Below are 18,907 nucleotides of genomic sequence, written 5' to 3'. Positions count from 1 at the left end.
GCCTCTGGTGGGCCCCAGTGCTGGATGGGGGCATCCACAAAGCCCTGCTGACAATTTGAAGGGGGCAGCTGCAGAGGACCCCTCACGATCAGCACCCGGCCCGCAACAACCGGCCACGGGGCCGCGGAGGCCAAGAACCGAGCCATCAGATTCTGGGCCTGAAAAGGGCCACACACTGGGGCCTTACAGTCTGGGGGCTCAGGATCTTTTCCTCTTTTTCTCTTTGTGAAAAAAAAAAGCTCCATGGAGGGATACAAATCTGACTGCCACAGTCCCCGATTTCAGCATGAACTCAGAGCCCAGCCTTCAAGGCCCGTCACACCAGGTACTCAGATGGCCCCGCAGCCTCCTCTCACCATTCCCCAAATACCGGAGAGACATTCGGCTCCCGCCAACCCAGCCACAGCCGGCAGCCCCGAACGAGGCTGCTCCACGCGCAACCAGAGGCCAGTGTCCAAGCTGCCAAGCCCTCTCTGGAACAGACTCTGCTTTGGGACAGGGCAGAGGACACGGTGACATCCCAGTGGCCAGTGTGGAAAGGAAGATGTGCAGGTGGAGGTCGGATGGGATGTGGGGTGACCTTGGGCTGAGCTCCCCGATCCCCAGCTCTGTCCCTGCTTGGTGGTCAGACCCCTTTCCCAGGAAAGGGACGCCGGGGACCCGCTAGCATCTGGAGCCTTGCTGGCTGAGCATGAGAGGGGGCGACGGATTCAGGTCGCAGAGTGTGGGACCTGCTCCTCCGAGGTGCCCTGCCACCTGGCCATCTGCATCCCCACGCCAGGTGGTCCTCCCCGCAGGCCCCGCCCCTGCCCTCACCTGGCTTCATGGTGTTCATGACGGCCCGGGAGCTCCGCAGCACCGCCTCATAGATGGCCTTCTGGTCCAGGGTGAACTTGCCGTTGGCGGGAAAGGAGCACGTGATGTCCGAAGCGAAGCAGTAATACTCACCGCCCATGTCGAACACGCTGCAGGGAGAGTGGGGCATGAGGCCAGGGGTACACTCAGGGGCACCTGTCCCCTCCAACCACACTTCCCTCCCACCCGGCGCTCAAGGCCGCTGAGCCCGAGCCTTCTTGCAACGTGGCCGGTGCAGGCAGCAGCTTGGGGCCCTCCGACCCTGCTGTCTCCTCACGGTACACGAGCGGCCAAGGAACCACGGGGCGTCCCAGGAGACCTTCGACTCCAGAGCAGGAAGGTTAGGGGGAGTGGGGCTGCCCACACACCTCCCCTCCACGGCCTCCGCTGGCCAGGCCTCTGGATGCCCAGCTGTGGGGAGGGGGAGGGGCGGAGATGTCCTCAGGCCCCCGCCTGCCACCTGGCCTCCACAAGGGCATTCTGACAGACCCTCCCGGGGCCACCCGGCACCCAGCATGGGGCACAGCTGCAGCCCACGAGGCAATGCTCATGGGAGCTGGACGGGTCCTTGGGACAGATGCACCTGCCTGACAGAAGACGTGGGCTGAGCCGCAGTGCCTGCTTCTTGCAGGCCCCAGTGTCCCAGTGAAAACCCAGCCGACGGCTCTGCTCCAGCTCTGGGGTCCCCTTGGCCAGGGAAGCACGGCCCTCTCCCCACTGGGGTGGGACAGTGTGCTCTGCCAGGGCCCGGCGGGCCAAGTCCCCGACTCGGGGGCCATCTGGCCCCCAGCATCTCCAGGTGACAGGGTGGAGACCAGGAGGCACAGAAGGCGGGAGTAGAGAGGGGGAGGAAAGAAGAAGCCGGAGCTGGGAGCACGAGCCAGCAGAGGCAGGACGGTGCTGGGACAGGCAGGCAGGCTGCTGAGTCAGGAGGACGGGCCAGCTGAGCCTGCCCTCTGGACACCCCGTGACAGGGCCCCGGTGCAGCAGGGCTGGGAGGGAGTGGAGCGAGCCTCGCTCCCACACCCTTGCTGCCTGACCACGCGCTCACACCCTTTACTGGTCAAGGGTGGGTAAGAATCCTGCCCCACGCATCCTCCACGGTGAGATAAGACAAAATAAGTGAGGGGCTGCTGGGTCCAAGCCTGGCTCCCACGGGGTCACCCACGCTGACAGGGGTGGGGTGCCCAGACTGAGCGGCCTCCACATCCTGTCCCACCCCAGCAGGCTGCTCGACTGCAGGCACAGAGCAGGGACCCACCAGCCCCCTGACCCCATCACGGGGTCAGGGCCAAGTCAGCATGCTGACAGTGACAAAACCGACAGAGGGACATCAGTCCAGCCTCAGGCCCGGACCCCTGCTGTGTCTTCAGGACCAGGGGACCACAGCGCCAGGTGGGGTGGAGGCAGTGACGGCTGTCCTCTCTGTGCCTGGCTCTGCCCCTTGGGGGGCAGTCTGTAGCCGCACAAATCCTGGCAAATCTGAGCCCGGGGGGCAGAGCCACACCTTCCATGACAAGGGCTTCTCACCCAAACCCAAATTCTAATGGTAAACATGACGGCTCAACCAACATTCCAGAAGCTGCCTGTGTGCCTGACTCTGGGACCCCTACCCCCAGCAACTGGCCCTACAAGTGGAGCAAGGAGTTGGGCCACGCGGCCTGACAGCAGCACCGGGGACACCACAGAAACAGATTTTTAAAGGAAAAACGCGAATGCTCGGGATCCGCAGACGCCCTGCTGGAATCCAAAGTCCCCAGTCGGGCACTTTTTAATCTCTTGTCTTTTTCTGATTGCAAAACACCATAAACAGTGTCAATAGTGCAAAAACCATCAGATAACAACTCAGGTGATTCTCAGGGGGTGGGGGAAGAGCCCCACTGGCATGGCAGGGGAGACTTCGGTTTGGGTCAAAGTCACAGACTCTGGGGGACCCTGCCTGGGGCGGGCCAACGGAAGGGGGACTTGGGCCTCACTTGAGGGGACCCGCCCAGGACCGGTGTGGGAACCGAGGACCAAATGTCGAGAAGCCCTGAGCAAACATGCCCAGGCATCTGCTCTCCAGGATGCTCCAGATGCACCAGGGTGTTAGGGCTGACGGCTGTCTGCAGCCTTACTCCTGCCCGGGGCACATCCCCGCTCAACTCCCGCCCCCCTCCCAGCTGGCCAGGAAGGTGGGGCACATCTTAGCCTTAAACTTCAGGGAAACTGAGGCTCTGAACACTGGTGCAGCAAAGTCCCAAGTCGGTGGTCAGCAGTTCAGAGCCCAGGGATGGGCTCTCCTGTCCTGGCCCTGGCCCTCAGTCTTCGGGGCCTCAGTTTTCCCACTTTTAAAACGCGGACGCCACCACTGCTGCACGTTCACGTCCGCCAGGGCCAGCATGCGGACAGGCCTGGGGAGTGGAACTGCATGTGGCCGTGGCCTAGCTTCACCCGCGGAGCAGAGCATTCTCATTTGGGCTCCTCAGAGGCAACAAAGGAAAATCATCTGTGGTTTGTTGATTCAGAATGCCCAGGAATGACCTGAGCAGACAGGATAGAGCCAGGGGCGTGGGGACATGGATTCCTGGGGGCCACCACATCAGAGGGCAACCTGTAGCAGCACCCCCGGCAGAAATTTCTATCGGACGGTGCAGATCTCAAAGAAAAACAGAAATTAAACTATTTAAAAAGCCAGGAAGCCCACAAGAGCAGGCCAAACGCTGGAGTCATCCAGAGCAGTGAAAACAGGACTCTTCCCCGGGACAGACAAGACTCCTGACCAAATTCTCAAAAACAAAAATGTGGGAAGGTGGGTGCTTGGAGTTCCTCACCCAGTCTGGCTTTATTGTTCAGGTTCTAGAAAACTTCAGCTGTATTTTTTGTTTTAAAATCATCCACTTTCTGGAGAAGGAAGTGTACACCCAGCTGGCCAGCTCCATCCTGCCCAGCGACGCTCAGGCACGGGGCTGACGTCTATTTTTGTGCTCTCAGTTCCCTATCTCTTTTCGTTTTTTGGTTTTTTTTTTTAAATCCCCCTCAGAGTTCCTACATGTATAAGTTATTCAGATTTTAAGCCATTCTGGAATCCAGGGATGAAAGCCATCGCCTTTTATAAATCATCTCCCCCAACTCCTCTGTGTCCACTCCATCCGTCCTCTGAATGCACGCTGATGATGGAGCATTCGCTCATACTTTGGCTCAACCGAGAACGCCGGATCCGTCCTCCCCGGCTGCCTGGGGACACCCACCGGGGACCTTACCATCTCTGGCCGAGTGAACGCGTGTGATAATCTAAGCCATCTGGGGAGATATTACACATCTCCGAGCAATATGCTGGCGTCTCAATCCTCACATGTGTTCATCTGGTTCTATTTCTGGCTCAGATGAGAGGTTCTGTCTTCCGTTGGCTCCTCCTGGGCAGCTTCAGGCCCGGGCTACCTGCCACCATTGGCCCACCCAGGCCCTCCTCAGTCCCCTTGGCTCCACCGCAGGCAGAAGGCCTACGAGATGGTTCGGCCAGTGATGTGAGGCCTGAGGAGGGTTTGGGAGAAATGCTGCAGTGTTTATATGAGGGCCGCTGTGTACGCAGGCTGCAGCTTCATTTTAAGCTCCAGGGCCGTTGCCTCGCTCTCAGCTACCTCTCACCCCAGACAAGGCACTGTCCATGCGCACGCGTGTGTGTGTGCACTCACTCAAAGACCTATTCACCACAGTCGCAGCATTTCAGACCCCAACTTGCACCCGCCCCAGTCTGCGTTCCAGACCAGGCTGGGGGATTTCTGAGCTGCGGGAAACTCCTGCTTCCCTCCAGACCTCAGCATGAGACAGAGAGGGAGGCGTACTGGTCACTTTCCCGTTCGTGTGCCGCAGGCCAGACAAGACCCACGGGGCCACCCACTGGCTCCCAGCCACACCTTTGGTGCAATGCCGAGCCCCAGGTGTGACCGGCGGGGCAAAGGCCACCACTCGGAGCCCTGGAGGCTCCCTCCATACCCCAGGCTGACTCACCAAGCTGATCTCTCCCCAGAGAGACTGCCTTCTGGGTATCCCTGTTCCCCAACCCAGTCACGGGACAGCTACCCGTGGGGCCTGGGCAGACAGGGAAGTCACCCAGGCAGCCAGCTCCAGGACCCCCAGAGCCAGCAATCCCCAGCACACATGGTGACAAGAGCAGGCACGTGCTGTGGGCCTCCTGTGTCTGGATGGAACTGTTGTTACCTTTCCACAGATGACGTGGGGAGAAGCAGAGCACCAGTATGGGCTGCGTCCCCAGGAAGGACATAACTTGGTACTGGTCCGACCTATGGGTGGGACACGGCGGGCGCCCACCCAGGGCTGGCTGCTGCCACAGCACAGCGGGGCGAGGGCTGGGCGTCAGGGCAGTGGCCTCTGCGGGGGAGGCAGTGAGTTGGTGTCACGCGCACAGCACATGCTTCGTTCCACTTTTCGGTAAGTAGTGTCCCGTGGTATCTGCGCACACCCGGGCTGTCTGGACTGGTGCTTTCACACTGTGAGTCGTGACGTCAACTGTGTGGGATACAGGGAAGGAGCACAAACAGACAACAGAACGGACAGAAACCCCACGGTGAGGGCGCCTGGTTACCATCTAGGCGTGTCTGCTCCCCTGGTCCTGCGTTATAACGTAAAGGCTGCTTCAACCTGGATGGCGGGTTGAAGGCCACGGCCACTGGTCTGGACAGATGGCTGACCAGGGCCTGTGCCCTCCTGAGAGTGTTCTCTTGCCCCCAGGACTGGGGCATGTCCTTAAGACCATCCAATCCTCAGGCGGGGGCTGGCTGGTGACAGCTGCGCTGTCCTCTGAGGAGACAGCAAGGTGGGTGCGGGCGGGGCGGGGGTGTGTCTGGGCTGGGCCTGGCGTCAGGAAGCTGGGCCTGGAGGTGACACTCATTCCCTAAAGCTGACCGAGGCCTCAGGCACCTCAGGCACCAGGACAACGGGGGCCTGGGGGCCCCTCCATGTGGCCTCTCTGCCAGCTGGGGAGGAGCCCCAGGCATGACTCGCCCCTCCGTGGGCAGCAGCACACAGATGCCAGAAAGACATCAGACCAAGTGGCCCCCAGGAGTGGGCAGGGTCGTCCCATCCCTGCCTGAGACGCCAAGGGGGCTGCCGGGGCCCTGGGTGAGCAGCCCGCAGGGGTGGGGGTGGGATGTCGATGGCGGAGACGCAGGCTGCTGTCCCGGGCGCCGTGCGACGGAGGGGGTGAGGCGGGGGCTCGCTTCCCAAGCAGTTTAAACTAATGTCTAGCCCACATCGAACCCGTGGGACGAACAGGGAACTAACTCGAGAGAAGGGCAGGGAGGAGCCGGCTGGTAGTGGTGCCAGTGGCAGGAGGAGGGTGGCCAGGAGGGGAGAGAGCTGCCCCAGCCGTGCCCTCTCGTGGGCCTGGCTCCTCCTCTGTGGCAGGAAAGGACGGGGCAGCCCGGGCAGCCCTGCGGACAGTGTCTGACACCACCTCAACTCGGGGAGCAGCGGCACACACCACCCACAGGCCAGCGACACTTCGGGTGTCTTCCGGGGCCTCCCTGGGAGGAAATCAGTAGCCCTTACTTCTCTGGGCTTCGGTCCAGGAGTGCTGCGTCAGCCCTCCGCCAGTCAGCAGGGCAAAGCCGGGGCTTCAGGCTGACCATTATCGGGGCAAGGAGACAGAAGGGGCCCTCGTCCCACTACAGGGAAGGAGAGGAAATGACACAGGCTGGCTGCTGAGGGACGGGCTGGGACAGGCATCTGTCCCCCCCACTAACCGAGCTGGCGGCCCCCCTCCCATGCCCCAGGACACAGAGACCACAGCCAGCAGAGATGAGCCCGGCAAGCACGTCCTGAGGCAACGCTGCCCTCTTCTGGCCAGTGTTGGGAGGTCCGGCTCGCCACCCACCAGCCACATGCTGTCTGCAGCTGGGCAACCCAGGCCGGGGCACCCTTCGACTGAGGCAGCTAGAAGGTTCTGATAGGGGCCACAGGGCATGCTACCCCAGGAACCACTCCTCCGCCACCTGATCAGATGGTGGGAGGGAGGAGGTGGCAGGTGAGGAGCGGTGTCCCAGCTGTTTTCCAAATCAGACGCCACTGGACGCAGACCCTGGACCCTCCCTACCTCTGCCCCCTGGGGTGTGCCTGCTGGGCCCAGAGGAGGCGGGGAGTCGAGCGCAAGAGTGGGTCCAACTCTGGGTGCACTACTTCCTTGGGGACTTAAACATGGACAGTGGCGCTCCCTGGTGGCCCATGGGCAGGGCACCAGCCCTTGGCGCTTCTACCCACCTTTGGAGACTCTGGTTTCCAAAGCCCAGGCTGGTTCTGGGAGGAGAGGGCAGTGCGTGAGGACTCAGAGGACCATCACCCCAGCCACTCCTGTGCTCAGAGCCACCGGGTCAGGACTGATTTGGTGGTGAGGGGTTCTCCTGGGGCTCCCACCCAGGAAGGGCCTTCGATGACGTTAGACACCGTCCCCTGGGTGAGCTCGGCAAAAGCATTAATTAAAAGTGAGCCACACTTCTGTTACCCTGTTTTAGAAGGTCTGCCTGCTTTTGCCTTAAAATGAAAACAGCAGCTAATGGCTTCTCTAGGACGGCAACTTGGTGACGGGGTTCATGGTGAACCCCGAGGGCCACAGCAGGAAAGGGCTCTCAGAGGCAACAGCAAAGCCCTGAGAGGCCCCACAAGAGGCCTTGTGTCTCTGAACCAGCCAAGAGGGAGGAACGTGGGGACCTGAGGCCACGTCAAAGTCCAGTTCCCCACCCCGGGATCCATGCGGAGCAAGCGGGGCAGCGTCCAGCCGAGAAAATGGCGGGGGCTGGCGTGGTGCGAGGAGTGGTCCCCAAATTCCTCTTCTCAGCTCTCGGGTGACGCGTCTGATGTGGAGTAAGAACCAGCGTGTCTGTCTAACTTACGGGGCCCTGATTTCCCAGCCCGGCTCCCGGGAGGCGCCTGGTTTTAGAAGGACAGAGGAGTAGACGGTGGCCCTGGCCGGCTACATGCTCCACCTGGCACGCGCCTCGAGGACAGTGTGGGGGCTGAAAACACAGAGCAGGCAACCACGTGACCGGAGAGCTGTCTGAATACACTGGGCCCGGCACGTGCTCTGCTGGTGGCTCTCGCCTCCAGTCTCCGTCCTGGAACCAGCTGCCGGAAGCCGGGCCTCAGGGGCACAGGTGCGCTGCTGGCTCTGGGGACGTCGCTGTGTTGCAGCTCTCTCCCGCCAGGAGCCACCTGTGCCGGGCTCCACACTCAGCGCTTTGCCCTCATTACCCCAGTCCTCAGAGCTGAGTGCTGTGTCTCCCCCAACGACGGATGGAGAAACTGAGGCTCAGAGGGGTGGCCGTTCAGCTAGGGAGGAGGAGGGCAGGGACTTGAACTGGGGACCTTCTGTGTCCATCATCACACGTCTGGGACCAGAGGGAGAGGGATGGGAAGGGCTGGCTGCCCCTCGGCACCCACTCCTCACTTTCTCCAGCAGTCTGACTGTCCTGGACCAGCTCCGGCCCCCAAACAGCCCCACTCCTAAATGTTAAACTATCTCGGGGCATTTTCACCCGACGTCAAGGAACTGAGACCCAGAGCATACCACCTGATGGGCACCCTGGAAAATAGTCGTGGCTCTCGGAGACGCTCAGCTTCAGGAAAAATTCTGCACTATGCTTATATTTTGGTTTTGTACCTTATGATGAAGTGCTGTGAATTTTATGTTGGGATAACAGAGTGCTTTATTATTTACCAAACACAGTAGGCGCTTGGCAGATCAATTTCAATAAAACAATGGATTATAAATGCCGCCAGCAATCTGGCAGTAGCAGTAATCAACAAAACATGTTGTTCTAAATGCTGCATAATAAATTGACTATAATAAACTCATAATTACTCTACTGGCTACATTTCAAAGTTAGCACTAGAAAAATAAAATCGCCAGTTTGGGCTTGGCATTAACATCCGTGGGATTCCCTGGATCACTCCTGTCTCTAAAGTCGCAACCAAGAGACGCAGGTGCCACACACACTGCCCAGGAGGGTCGAGGCCACAGCGTCTGACGTGTGGAGGAGGCCTGCTGCATGGCACCCCGATCAACCAGGCCCCACCGCGCCAAGGGCCCCCGGAGCCAGCCTCTCATGGGGGGAGGACTGTCTTAGGACACATAAAGAGATAGGAGAAGCAGTCCTTTCCTCTGGGCCGTGCCAAACTCACAGAGAAGAAAGACTCAGAGCCACATGGCCCTGCTGCAGAGCCTCCGATGGGGACAGCTGGGGCCTGCTGGTGTGGCTGAGGTCTGCCTCTGCCTGGGGACTGGGTTCCCACGTCCTGGCCCAGCCAGAAGGGGCCGCAGAGTCAAAAGCGTTAGCAAAGGTTCTAGGAAGCGTGAGTCCCTGAAGACACCAGGCGATCTTCCTTTGGGGCCACCAAAGGGCAGGCCCCCCCCACTTTCCTTAGTCTTCAGCTGAGTCAAGCCGGAGGCAGCCGACCCCCTCCCCAAATCCTCTGGCTCTGCACCTGGACGCTCCTGTGTCTCAGTGACCTTGCCTACACATCGGGGGTGGGGGTGGGTGAGGGGAGGGGGAGACACCCACTTCATGGGATCGAGGGGAGCAAATCTACATAAAGAGCTGTCCCTGGCGCCAGGCATAGGGGAGAACCCTGTCAAAGTTGCTGCACGCCCTTGGCCCCTATGCCAGGAAGGGCGTTAGACACTCTGGGGATGGGGGGGTTGCAGTGAGCGGCAGTGGCCTCTGTGTCCACATTGGGTGTCCCCCTCTGCGGGCTCCCGTCCCTGTCCTGCTGGCCCAGGACCCTGAGAGAGCGTGTGTCCACCCAGTACTTGTGGTCCCAACATGTCCCTGCTGCCGCCCAGTGCAGTGCCAAGTGCTGTGTGCTATCTCCACCGACAGCAGGTAAACTGAGGCTCAGAGTGGGAATTAAGAGGCTTTGTTTCCTCCCAGAAGGCTGAGCTGGGCTCCTGCCAACAGGGGCCTGGGCCAGAACATCCATCCAGCTCCTGACCCTGGGTGAGTGGACACTGCAGCCGGTGGGTGCCTGGTGCACCCTGCAGCAGGGGCACCCTGGGCTTGGGCGGGTTTCTGAAAACACTGGGCAGTGACAGCTCAGACCCGGGCATCTCTTGGCTCATGTCCCCTGGTGGCTGTGGGCCAGGGAACCCCGTGTGCAGCCTTCCCCACTCCCTGCGCGAGGCTGGGTCCTGGCCAGTGCTGCGGGCAGGACCGGAATGCCGGCTCGGGGATGGAGCCTAGCAGGGCACGTGTGCGACCCGAGAGGGGGCGCGGCATTAGCGGGAAGCAGCGCGATGGAGCCTGGCTCAGGTGCCTCAGCAACAGGAGGGAAAGGCACCAAAGGACCAGGCGGGACAGCGCGCACCCCTCCTGCCCTCATCTGCGGGTAGGTGACCACAGCAGGATGTCTGCAGGCCAAGACAGGTGGCCCCGTGGGGCTGGTGGCCTCTGGACGGCTCTCGGGAGCCCTTGGCAGCCTGGACTGGCCCTGCCCGACGTCTGGGTGGTGGAGAGAACAGGCGGGCAGTGCGAGTGCCCGTGAGCGGAGGACGGGGCCGGTCCAGGTCAGTGAGGCGCCCAAAGGCCCCTGCCAAGGCCAGAGCGGCTACCCAAGAGAGGGGCGCGTATGCCCAGTATGAGCCCTACACACTGGGGTCTGGGAGCAGGGTCTGCGGCCCCGCCTGCTGGGCACAGTTCATCGGAGGGCTGAAGGCTGTGGGTCCTGCCCACGTCTGCTTACTCACGGCTCCATGGGGGGCAGGGAGCACATCACACTGTGCTCAGCAAAGCCCTGCCAACAGCCTGAGGGCCAAGCACCACTCTGACTCCCTGAATCAATGGCCACTCGTGCCAAGGAGTCTTGAGGCAGGAGCTGGCAGGTTCAGAGGGCGGGGGGCTCCCTAGGGGTCTTCTCCGCTCCGAACTGAGATGCCCACCCTCCCAGCACCAAGCCAGAGAAGTGAGCGTGGTGGGTGCCGGGAGACGGCGCAGGCCCTCCTCTGAGGTGGCGCCTCACCCGCACAGCACAGGGCCCCCGCTCCCCTCTCTCAGGGCCTCCTTGGTCCTGGAGAGGAGGCTACATGTAGGCCAAAGCCTTGGCAGAGAAGTCTGGACCCAGAGCAATGGGGGGACCTCACCGTGGTCAGCCTTCTCAGGGTGGGACCAAGAGGCCGTGGTCAGCCACCTTTGGGGTTGAGGCCCACCGCAGCCCCGCTGTTCACACGCAGAGCCAGGGCAGCTCGGGGGCTGGCCTCACTCACCACATGTCTCCGTCCTGGATGGTCTTGTCGTTGGGGGCCCCGGCGTGTCCGTAGTGCAGCACGGCCGAGTTCTCACCACTGCAGAGCACCAGGGGGAGGTCAATAGCCCATCCTCACCCAGCAGGCCCCGGGCGCTAGCACCCCAACTCCCTGCCCCAAGGGCAGTACTGTCCACCCTGCAGCAGGGACCCAGGGCCGCTGGACCAGGCCCACAGCCTGAGGTGGGGGTGAGGGGCAAGGTGGCCCTGGCATACTGCAGTCACACAGCTCTTGGCCAACCTCTGGGCTCATGGCGGTGGCACTGGCAGCGCTCCCTTGGCTGAGGCTATGTGGGTAGGTGGCCTTGGCGCTGGGGATGTGGGCCTGATGTGGGAGCGAGGGCCTGCGGGCCCGGGGAGGGGACTCCAAAGAAGCCCTTATTTCCTGGTGACTAGCGGAGAGGGGAGGCCCAGTGGGAAGGGCCCGGGCTGTGTCGGGGGCTGCCATGGAGTCTGCCAGGCCAGGGCCACAGACGGCGAGCCAGTGGCTCTTCGCTCCTCTGCTTGAGAACACTTCCCTAATGAGCGATGCCTTTAAGAAAAAATAAAGACTTTTAAGTCTGTCCAAAGGAAAAAAAAAAACCCACTGGGTGTAATATTTATGGCCCTGTTTGGGAGTCTTAGGAATCATAAAAGTAGAAATAATGATTTTTCTCTCTATCCACCAGAGAAGAACATTTCCAAGGACTGAGATGTTCACATGTATTATTCATGTGCCAGGGACGTGCACATCAGCAGAGCTGCCGGCTCCATCCTGGCTGGACAGAGGCCAGACCCTCTGAGCCAAGGGGAGAGCACAAGGAGACTAGATGGGGTGAGCCTGGGGGACAAGGGGGCCGCCCACACCCAGGACGTGCCCCTCAAAGCCACACAGCGGTGCAAACTCACGGCCATGAGCTGCCCCTATACTCGTGGTCATTTCTACCCTGTGCCTCCAAAGCACACCCGGCCAAGTGCGGGTGACACACAGGACGTACAAAGAGCCCCCACCCCCAGCCACAACGTGCCACACGCAAACACGCCTACAGTGACACCCTGCACGACAGAGCTCCAGACCCACCCACGGCTGTGCTGTTCCCCACACGGCCACACACACGCAAAACCACAGCCTCCAGCACTGATACAGCTCCTTCTGCACCGCCTGCACACAGAAGCTGGCATAGCCTGAAGTCACGGCCCGGTCCCCACATGCTGGGAGCGTGCCTGTGTGGAGGGGGCGAGGAAGGCCAGCCCCAGGAGGAGCAGCCAGCTGGAGACGGGAAGGGAGGGCACGGCAGTGGGCAGGCCGGCTCCCCTCCCAGGACGGGCAGAAGCAACCTCTGCTCCCAGAGCCTTGGGAGGGGAGAGCGACTTCTAGGCTTAGGTGGGCACTGCCTCGGGCATGGGAGCAACAGGTGCGTTTAAGCTGGGAGGACGGTGGGGTCCCCTCACTTTCCCTAACCTCCTCCCGTGGTCATTCCCACGCGGCCCAGGAGGCGCGCTTACCTGCCGCAGATGCAGGTGTAGGAGCTGTGGCGCATGCCACCCCGGGAGAAGCAGTAGTGCTCGAAGAGGCTGCGGGGGAAGGAAGACACGTCAGAGTAGAGTCACTGGAGCACACACGCCCCCCGCCCCCGTGCAAATCTTCAGCCCAGGCCCTGCTCAGCTGCGCCTGCAGGAAGGCCTGAACTCCCCAGCGTGGATCTGTGGCTGGTAGCCTGTAGTCCACAGGCCGCTGAAGCACAGAGGTCAGCGCGGAGAGGGGACAAGGCTGGAAGAGTTCACCACTTCCAGTGCCACGGCACTGCCCAGCCTTTCAGGCCCATCAGGAAGATAGCCCTGGTCCTGCAGGGAGATGGGCTGGGGCAGGGGCCACCTGCCTCTGCAGGGCTGGAGGGAGCGTCTCCCTGTGACTCCCTTCTCCAGTGGCCACATCCTCCCACACGAGGAGGGGCTGGATGCACAGCCAGGGAGGGACGAGAGCTCTCCCAGCCCCAGTGCTGGACTCACCCAGGCCCTGAGCCTGAGCCCGGGGAGGGGCGCAGGGAAAGGAGAGCGGGAGCCACTGGGCTCTGGCCTAGAGGACGGGATTGAGGGGCAGGTCCGTGTGCAGATGGAGCAAGGCAGGGCAGGCTCCAGGGAGGGGGAGAAAGGCAGGGTCTGGGGGCAGGCCCAGCTTTTCCCTACTTGTGACAAGTAGCAAACCGGTTGGCCCCCTGGACGAGCTCCCACCTGGAGCAGGGGAGGCCAGGAGAAGGTCTAGAGGGAAAGACGAGACCTCAGAGCAGGTCGCCGGTAGCCCACCCTTAGGCTGAGCCCAGACAGAGACAGAGCCAGGGGAGGCCTCCAGGGGAGGTCAGCAGAGCCTGGCAAGCCCAGGGGTGTGACGGAGGTCAAAGGATGAGCCACTGCCACATCAACACCATACGAGCAGTGCCGAACCCTCGGGAGACCACGCTGCCAACAGCTCTGGAGATGCCAGGGCCCTGCCCCTCCCCCCACCATACACTGCAGGACCTGGTGGGTGGGAGATCATCTGGGCGTGGGACTCGGCGCCCCAAGGCCCCGGCCTCTGCAGAACCCAGCCGGGGAGGGGGGCAACGGTGGGGGGCTGCCCTCACCCCCTCCCTGAGGCCTGGGCAAGAGCTCGGGCCCAGCCTTCTGGGTGGCCTTGGTTGAGAAGCAGGTCCAGGTGGACCCCACCCTACCCACCGACCACCAGGGCAGGGAAGACCGACCACAGGGCTGTGCTCAGAACACCAAGGCTGCCCATGGGCACACTAAGTGGCAATCCTGCCCTGCATGTTCTAGGCCTGTTTTAGAGCACGTCTGTACGGAGGAGTCTAATCTTCCAAGCACTATAAACACAAATTATGCATAATTGTTATGATTCGGTATTAAGGAGTTGTTATGCAGCAACAGTTCTGCTATATTCAATCAGCTTTCAGACTTGCTTTACAAATCCCACAGAATAATTGGGTATCTGCAAGTGAAATATTTCCTCAACACAAAGGATTTCAGGAACTGCCCAGGGAGGTGAGGAAAGCCGCATTCGGCATCAGCTGCCCCCGTATTCATGGCGGGAGCGCTCAGGCGGCTGCCCCCGACTTCAGCCTCAGTCTCTCCGAGGCCACAGGATGGCCAGGCCAAGTCAGGGCCCTGAGGCGGCTCCACACACCCACCCAGACACTGGGATTCCACACAGCAGCCCACGGTGAGTGTGGGATGCCGACAGGCCACAGAGCCACGGGGCTCCCCGAGCCTTGGGGGATGATGCCCTGCCCGGACAGAAGCAGGGCTCTGGGGGCAGCAGCCACTCTCCAGGTGATGGGGACAGCAGGGGACAGGCAGAGGGGTGGTGAATGAACAAATCAGAAGGTTCAGCCTGGGGAAACGGGGTGGCATCAGTTCCCCCACCTGCAGCCAGTCTCAGAAGCAGGTGTTTTCCTAACCTGTAATCTACTCAGTAGAAACAGCCTTCATCGCATGCCTTGGCTTCTAAGTAAAAAGCCTTTGAAAGGCATGACTCACAGAAGCACCAGACTAAGGAACGGCCGACCCAGTTTTCATCTGCAAGCTGCAGCCCGGATTACCTCCGTCAGCCACATGATCCCACACCCACAAGGAAGAGCTGGAAAGAGGAGGGGAAACGCCACATGCTGGAAATTCGCTCTCCCTTAAAAGGGTTTAAGTCCTTCAAGCTGGACTTCAGCATCTGATTTTGTTTCAAATGAACCTGTCTGACATGATACAAGAACAAACTGATGCTCTAGTGGCATAACACGTGGACTCAACGGACTGTGTTTTTTGCTCACACACCTGACGGGCCCCTCTCCCCGGGACCTCAGCCTTGGGCCGTGGACATGCAAAGGCGCCCAAGTTCTGGGGTAAGTGCAGTGGCCCAGGACCCTGAGTCTGACATATTTCTGATTCTCAAGGCATGGGGAGTAAGGATGCTCCAAACTGGGGCCACAGGCTTGACGTGAGGCTCCCGCACAGCCCGGTCAGAGCTCGGCAAGAACAGGCCTGGAGGGCAGGCCGCAGCAGTAGAGGCACCCCATTCCCACTGGATGGCTCACAGACCAGGCAGCCACGGGAGGACACTTCATAAAGACCCGCTAGACCTTTACGGAGAATATGGCAAACTGTGAACCAGGTGAGGGTCCAGCTGACGCACAACCTGAGGGGCTGACTACTGATGACACACGTCTAGGGCCGAATTCGGCTGTGAGCTACCCATCAGCCCCTTGGGAGCCACAATGAGATGAAGGTAGAGTATGCAGCCAAAAGCCTTCCCACCCCCAACACTCAGAGGTGCTGATTAAAACTCATAAGCAGAGCCACATCCACAGGACAAAAGGAAAGCGGGGCCAAAAGAGAAGAGGAAGCTGCCGGTCTTGTTAACCTGGAGGCCTTGGCATTCGTTTCCATGTGGGGACAGTGAAGAGGCCCCGGACGAACCAGAGGTAGGGGGCCAGAACTGAGAGCCCTCCCCAACATAAAGCTGGGGGCTGGGCAGGGATGCACAGACTTGGAGAAAATTCACCAGCACCACAGGAGGCAATCAGGAAGCTTCCCGGGCTCTGGGAAAAAAATAATGAACGTTCCCTCAGAATTCACAGCATAGGTCTGTCCTCCACGGGGTTCAGGTTCAAGTGTGAACGACCTGTATGGTTTGGAAACCCCAAAGCCAGGAAACTAACAAAAAACTCGGTCCCTGACTGGTGATATCTGGAGCCAAACTGACAAAGCCAAACTGAGCGGCCACACTCTCAACCCAGGCAGGAGAGCCACGATCTGCCACAATCTCTGCATGTGCACACACACGTATGGACACACATGCACATACGTCTACACACACATGCAGGTACATATACACATATATATACACACATCCTACACGCTAAAGATGAACTCACAGTCTGAAAATAGTCCACAAGAGCTGTCAGACGCGGCAAGCAGCAGGCTAGACCCTCCCAGGACTTCCGATAAAAGAACCATCAGATAGAGACTATAGACACATATTAGATAATTAACACCTAAAAGTACAGTATGAAAACACAGCAGGCAGATTTTACAAAGAGTCACAACAGAACTGCTAGAAATGACTGGTCTATCCATAAGAGGACAGCAGACAGAAAGCCCGGCAGCAGTGTCGGCAGCCCCAGAGACCAGCCCCGCCTGCCCTTTCAGACAATCGGACTCTCACGTGCAGCGCGAGGGTCAGGTGGGCCTAACCACCCCAGCCTGCTCCGGCTCACCTGGACGGAGGAAGGGTGGCGGACACTCCGACCAGGCACATGGCCCACAGCCTCCCCAGGCAGCAGGAGGGGCTTCCTGACGAGCAGAGAGAAGGGCAGGGTCTGCCCAAAGCCCTGCCACCCGCCTTGCGGTGGTCCCTGAAGCTCCCCGACATGGCCATCCCTCTAACACTCTTGCCTATAAATTTTTCCCAAGCAAGACACAGGTAGAAAATGCTTTGTATCCAGGCATAAATGAGAACCTTTAAGTAACCTGGGAGAGTCTGTGCTGTGAATAACGATGTGGATGGGGTTCCCATAGCGACAGTGTGGCAGTCCCATCCGTCAGTGCCTGGAGAGGGGTTAACAGGGCAGGGACAGCAGATTCCAAGGCCCAGGTCTCCAGGGACAATACCGCTGGGCCTCCCCACGTGCCTGCAAATCCAGCCCATGGAGCCTTCCTGGCCGCATGGCTTAGCTTCTGCCCTCTGAGGTGTATCATCTGATGAGGAGATAGCCACAGCCCCGCAAAAAATGCATTAGCTGCCCAAGATTATGGCAGAAGGGCTGCCCCAGGCAGCAAGGGTCGCCACACTCTCAGTGCGAGCGTGCGCGTCAGCAGACGGGGCCAGCCAGGGAGATCAGCCACTTCATCCCCTCCCAGGTTGGGCTTCGATGCATGTCAGGCTCCCAGGAGGCCGAGCCAGGAACAGGAGCGTGGAAGAGAAGATGGGCGTGGTGGTGGAGGCCACCTGGATGAGCAGAGAGTCTAGGAGGGCAGGCAGTTAGGACACGGGGTTACGAAGGTGGGCAGGGCCAGAGCGTGAGGGCCTCCTTGCGGGAGGGAGGTACCGGCACTCGGTTGAGAAGCGGGGGGCTGCCCTGTCCCCCTCCTTCCCCAGGCCCCCTGGTGAAGAAAGACACAGAGCACTCCAGGGAGCCACCACGGAGAGGCTCCGAGCACGTTTTAAACGAGCAAGTAGCATTCGCACGGAATGACATCAAGAAGGGACGGATTTAAAGCCTTGGATAAACCCAGAAATGCATTATTCATAAAACCAGTGCTCACAGAACAGCTTCGTGGCCCAGCCTGCACTGGTGCAGCACCACCAGGGACAAAGGACCACCTGCAACCCTGGCTGGATGGGGGATGCTGCCGCCTTCTCACCCAGGACCTCCCACAGGCCTGGCCAGCGAGAAAGACCCAACAACTACCTGCAGCATTTGGCGTTTAGGACAATCCTTCAGGGGAGGAGAGGGTTTCCTACTTTGCTGATGAGGAAACTGCAGGTCAGCGTGGTGATGTGATGTGGTCAGGAAAGCCCTCAAAAGAGTCCTTTTGAGCCTGGGGTCCATGTAGGGTTTCTGACCCCGATGCCTCTAAACCTCACATCTGTCAGCGGTGGGGGCACTTGGCGGGGCAAGGCGCTCTGTTCCCCAAACACCAGCGGTGGATGATGCTGTGCTATGCCTTCCAGGGCCCTGGACTCTAGTCTGTGCATGGGGCCCAGAGTGAGCGGGAACGGGTCTGCCAGGACAAATGGCCCACCCATCCCAGGGACGGTGCACCAGCCCGGCCTGTAGAAAGCAGGAGCTGGTGCTCCAGGAGAGGCCGCTGGGGTGCAGAGATCCTGGAAAGGGAAAGCTCGCCTGCCAGAGGCAAGGGCAGCATAAAGACGGTGGTGGTCGGGGCATAAGCAGAGGCAGTCCCAGGGAGAAGCCACTCTCTCTCTCTCCCCGCGAGAGCGGCCTTATCAAGGTATGAGATAATTAGCATTTTAATTGGATACTTGGGAATTCTGAATTGCCTATCTTGTATGAGGCGTAACTGAGGACATAACATGACATTCAATTAACAAATATTCCCCTTTATTCTTGACGTGCTCGATTAGGTGGAGTTCCTGAGTTCCTCGGTATCCATTCTGGGATAAAGCACTACATCCTTTCAGCTGGCAAAGCCCTGGCCGCATCAGACTGCTAATAAACTTCAGCCATATATGTGTGTGTGTATGTGTGTGTGTGTGGAAGAGATTTTAGAAATTTTCTACACAAAGGAAAAAAAATTAAAATCATCCATAATCTTATCTCCTAGAAACAATCTCTATCAAATATTTTGTTGAACATCCTTCCAGACAATTTTTTTAGTGCAAAAACACAGATTTTTAAAATAATAATGAACTAAACTTTAAAAAAGTCACCTCTTGACTGAAGTCTGACATACATTCAGAAAAGGACCAGAATCATAAGGGCTCGGCACAACGGCCTGTCACAAAGTGAGCATCTCTGTGCCCAGGGGCCCCTCCCTGTCAGTCCTCCTGCCCACGGGGAGCCTGACTTCCAAGACCACAGGTTAGATGTGCCTGTTTTTGAACTTGACGTAAATGGAATAAAAAACCAAGACCTCTTTGAGTCTGGCTTCTTCCGCTTCTCCACCTCACGCTGGTGAACCACCCCCCATGGTGGGTCACTGTCATTTGTTCCTTAGCGCTGGCAGTGTTCCGCCGGGTGAGTGTGTCCCAGTCTTCTGCTGGTGAGCGTGCCTG

The 18,907-nt window shown here is 59.7% G+C and overlaps 1 protein-coding gene across 2 annotated transcripts in view; it reads right to left on the bottom strand.

Moving 5' to 3' along the window:
• PEPD (peptidase D) overlaps positions 1 to 18,907 on the bottom strand; it is a 114,469-nt gene that overhangs the window by 11,594 nt on the left and 83,968 nt on the right. For both annotated transcript variants that reach the window (XM_082437580.1, XM_082437581.1), the window contains exons 10-12: positions 12,631 to 12,699; positions 11,108 to 11,185; positions 817 to 965 (exon numbers count right to left, since the gene is read on the bottom strand). In XM_082437580.1, the coding sequence (XP_082293706.1) occupies positions 817 to 965; positions 11,108 to 11,185; positions 12,631 to 12,699 (296 nt within the window). The remainder of the gene's footprint in view (positions 1 to 816; positions 966 to 11,107; positions 11,186 to 12,630; positions 12,700 to 18,907) is intronic.

Source organism: Balaenoptera physalus, assembly GCF_965194825.1.
Source record: "Balaenoptera physalus genome assembly, chromosome: 19".
In the NCBI taxonomy this organism is placed as follows: Eukaryota; Metazoa; Chordata; class Mammalia; order Artiodactyla; family Balaenopteridae; genus Balaenoptera; species Balaenoptera physalus.
The sequence above is the reverse complement of the archived record's forward strand: the minus strand, read 5'-3'. Positions and strand labels throughout refer to the sequence as shown.